At 46.3% G+C, this 2,372-nt stretch overlaps 1 protein-coding gene across 3 annotated transcripts in view; it reads left to right on the forward strand.

Annotated features, from left to right (window-relative positions):
* Positions 1 to 2,132: 2,132 nt before the first annotated feature.
* Positions 2,133 to 2,372, forward strand: part of b3gat3 (beta-1,3-glucuronyltransferase 3 (glucuronosyltransferase I)) — a 14,412-nt gene continuing 14,172 nt past the window's right edge. The window contains exon 1 of one of the 3 annotated variants that reach the window (XM_043682550.1): positions 2,133 to 2,282. In XM_043682550.1, coding sequence (XP_043538485.1) covers positions 2,192 to 2,282 — 91 coding nt within the window. In that variant the 5' untranslated portion in view covers positions 2,133 to 2,191. The remainder of the gene's footprint in view (positions 2,283 to 2,372) is intronic. The other 2 variants (XM_043682551.1, XM_043682552.1) reach the window with 2 other exon arrangements.

A 2,372-nucleotide genomic window follows, 5' to 3' on the forward strand; every position in this document is an offset into this window, starting at 1 on the left:
AGGTGCTAGGTATAGAGATGGATGGGTGAACAGGACTCAGTGCTGTCAGGATATAATCAGTAAACTGAGTTGAGTGAACTTAAGTTTAGTGAGCTGTAATGTGTGAGGTCAGAGAGGAATGTGTTGGAATAATTGTTAGTGCAGGTCACCATGAGCGTGAAATAAGACCAAAGTCTGATTTACTCAGGATCTGATCTAAAGCTTTCTCAGGCTCCTGCTCATCCTTTGAAGCTTTGCTCCTTGGTCCTGATGTAGATGTTGAGAGCGTAAGGAACCAGGGACATCCTGACTTTACTCTTTACACAGAGCTCCCCTCATTCAACAAAATTAGTTCATAGCTGTTTGTAATAGAAACAGTGTGTTGTCATTAATAAAGACCAGACTGTGCACGTAGGGGTCAGAAGGCTTGTGCTCAGCCTTTCACTTTAACAAAGACCTGTGTCTTGTGCCTTGGAGAGTTAGCAACCATTCTGTTTGGGATTAAGTAAAAAAGCAAATACTGCATCTGACACAATTCCAATGAGATCATGGCTGATCCGGATCTTAACTTCACCAATTTGCCTTGATTCCGTAACCCCTAATCCCACTACTAACAAAATAAAAATCCACCAATCTCAGTTTTGAACTTGTCACTTCATTTTTTATTTCAGATTCCCAACATCATTCCTGAACACCCTGGCTCAAAGCTGAAGCTATTGCTCCCTAATTCTGCCCCTCCACTTCACCAATCACACAACCTCCCACCTTCTAGTCCCAATTGCGAATGGCCAGGAAAGGGACACATTAAAGCCAATTAAACTTAAAAAATCCAACTGGCACCTCATGATTAGATTACTTACAGTGTGGAAACAGGCCCTTCAGCCCAACAGGTCCACACCAACTCCCCTACCCCTAACACTACAGGCAATTTAGCATGGCCAATTCACCTACGACTGTGGGAGGAAACCAAAGCACCCAGAAGAAACCCACGCAGAGAATGTACAAACTCCCCACAGTCAGTCACCTGAGATGCGAATTGAACCCAGGTCTCTGGCACTGTTAGGTAGTACTAACCACTGTGCCACCCACCATTTAGAAACTCCAGAATAATTTGACAAAGTAGCAGGTGTCAACTTAATAAGACACCGAAAAAAGGTTTATTTATTATGGACATTAAAATCTCTCAACAATAAAAAGATAGGCAAATCACAGTCTTAATTGAATATGCTTGACTCCTCCTTTTCAAGACAAATTGTAAGTTACAATAAATCCAACTCCAGACTGATCAAACCTCTGGCTCTCGATAAAGCCTTTGGAACAATTAAGGTCGCTAATGTAATGAACCACTGAGCGTGAACTTATCGTCATTGTAGACAACTGCATATGGGAAAAAATAAGCAAGTCCAGTGATACAAACCAGCTAAATAAAATAAGCTCACAAATAAATGCAGAGTACTGCAGATGATAGAGATCTATAATAAAAATGCTGGAGAAATTCAGCAGCTCTGGGCAGCGTTTGTGGAGAAAGAACAAAATTAACGATTCGAGTTTGTTCTGCCTGTTCTTAACCACCAAAGCAGAGTTATCCCAGATCCTAAACATTGTTTCTCTCGAAAGGGGATGCCAGGACCTGCTGAACTTCTTCAGCACTTTGTTTTATATTGTAAATAAAATAAGCTTCAAGTTGCTTGAAAGAATGTTGTCGTTCATAAACACTTTGTATTGTCAAAGCGAATTATTGTCGGCATTTTATAGAGTTGTGCCCATTGATTCCTGTGTGAGGTGGCCACAGTCACAAACACTACACAGAACATTTCAAAGGACCTGGGCTGTGGAGCCAAGGTGGCCAGATAACCGGAAGTGACGCAATGTGAATACGGTCTATCGCGGTGGCAGCCTCAGAGAGTGAACGTGAGAGGCTGGAACGGGGCGGACGTGACACTAAACAAGGGCGAAGTGGGCAGCAGGAGCAGGGCGGAAGTTTGCGACCGGTGCGCGGCGGACGTGACACACATCGAGGGGAAGTGGGTGACTAGAACGGGGCGGAAGTTGGCTGAAATAGGGCGAGGGAGCAGGGCGGAAGTTGGCGGGGGAGCGGGGCGGATGTGATACACATCGAGGTGAAGTGTGCACTGGAGTGGGGCGGAAGTGATGTGCGGAGGGCGGTAGATGTCCAGCGGAAGTGAGGCTCGGCTGTCCGCTTGCCGGCGCCATGAGGCTGTCGCGGCTGAAGCTCCGCTCGGTTTTTGTCGTCTATTTCTTGGTGTCGGTTTTGGGCCTAATGTACGCGCTGCTGCAGCTTGGTCAGTGCGCCAGGCGGAGGCGACCGAGCTCCGGGGTCGGCGGGGAGGTGGGGGATCCCTGAGGAAAACTCGAGAAGGGAACGAAAGGCC

This window comes from Chiloscyllium plagiosum, chromosome 45, assembly GCF_004010195.1.
Source record: "Chiloscyllium plagiosum isolate BGI_BamShark_2017 chromosome 45, ASM401019v2, whole genome shotgun sequence".
Lineage (NCBI taxonomy): Eukaryota > Metazoa > Chordata > Chondrichthyes > Orectolobiformes > Hemiscylliidae > Chiloscyllium > Chiloscyllium plagiosum.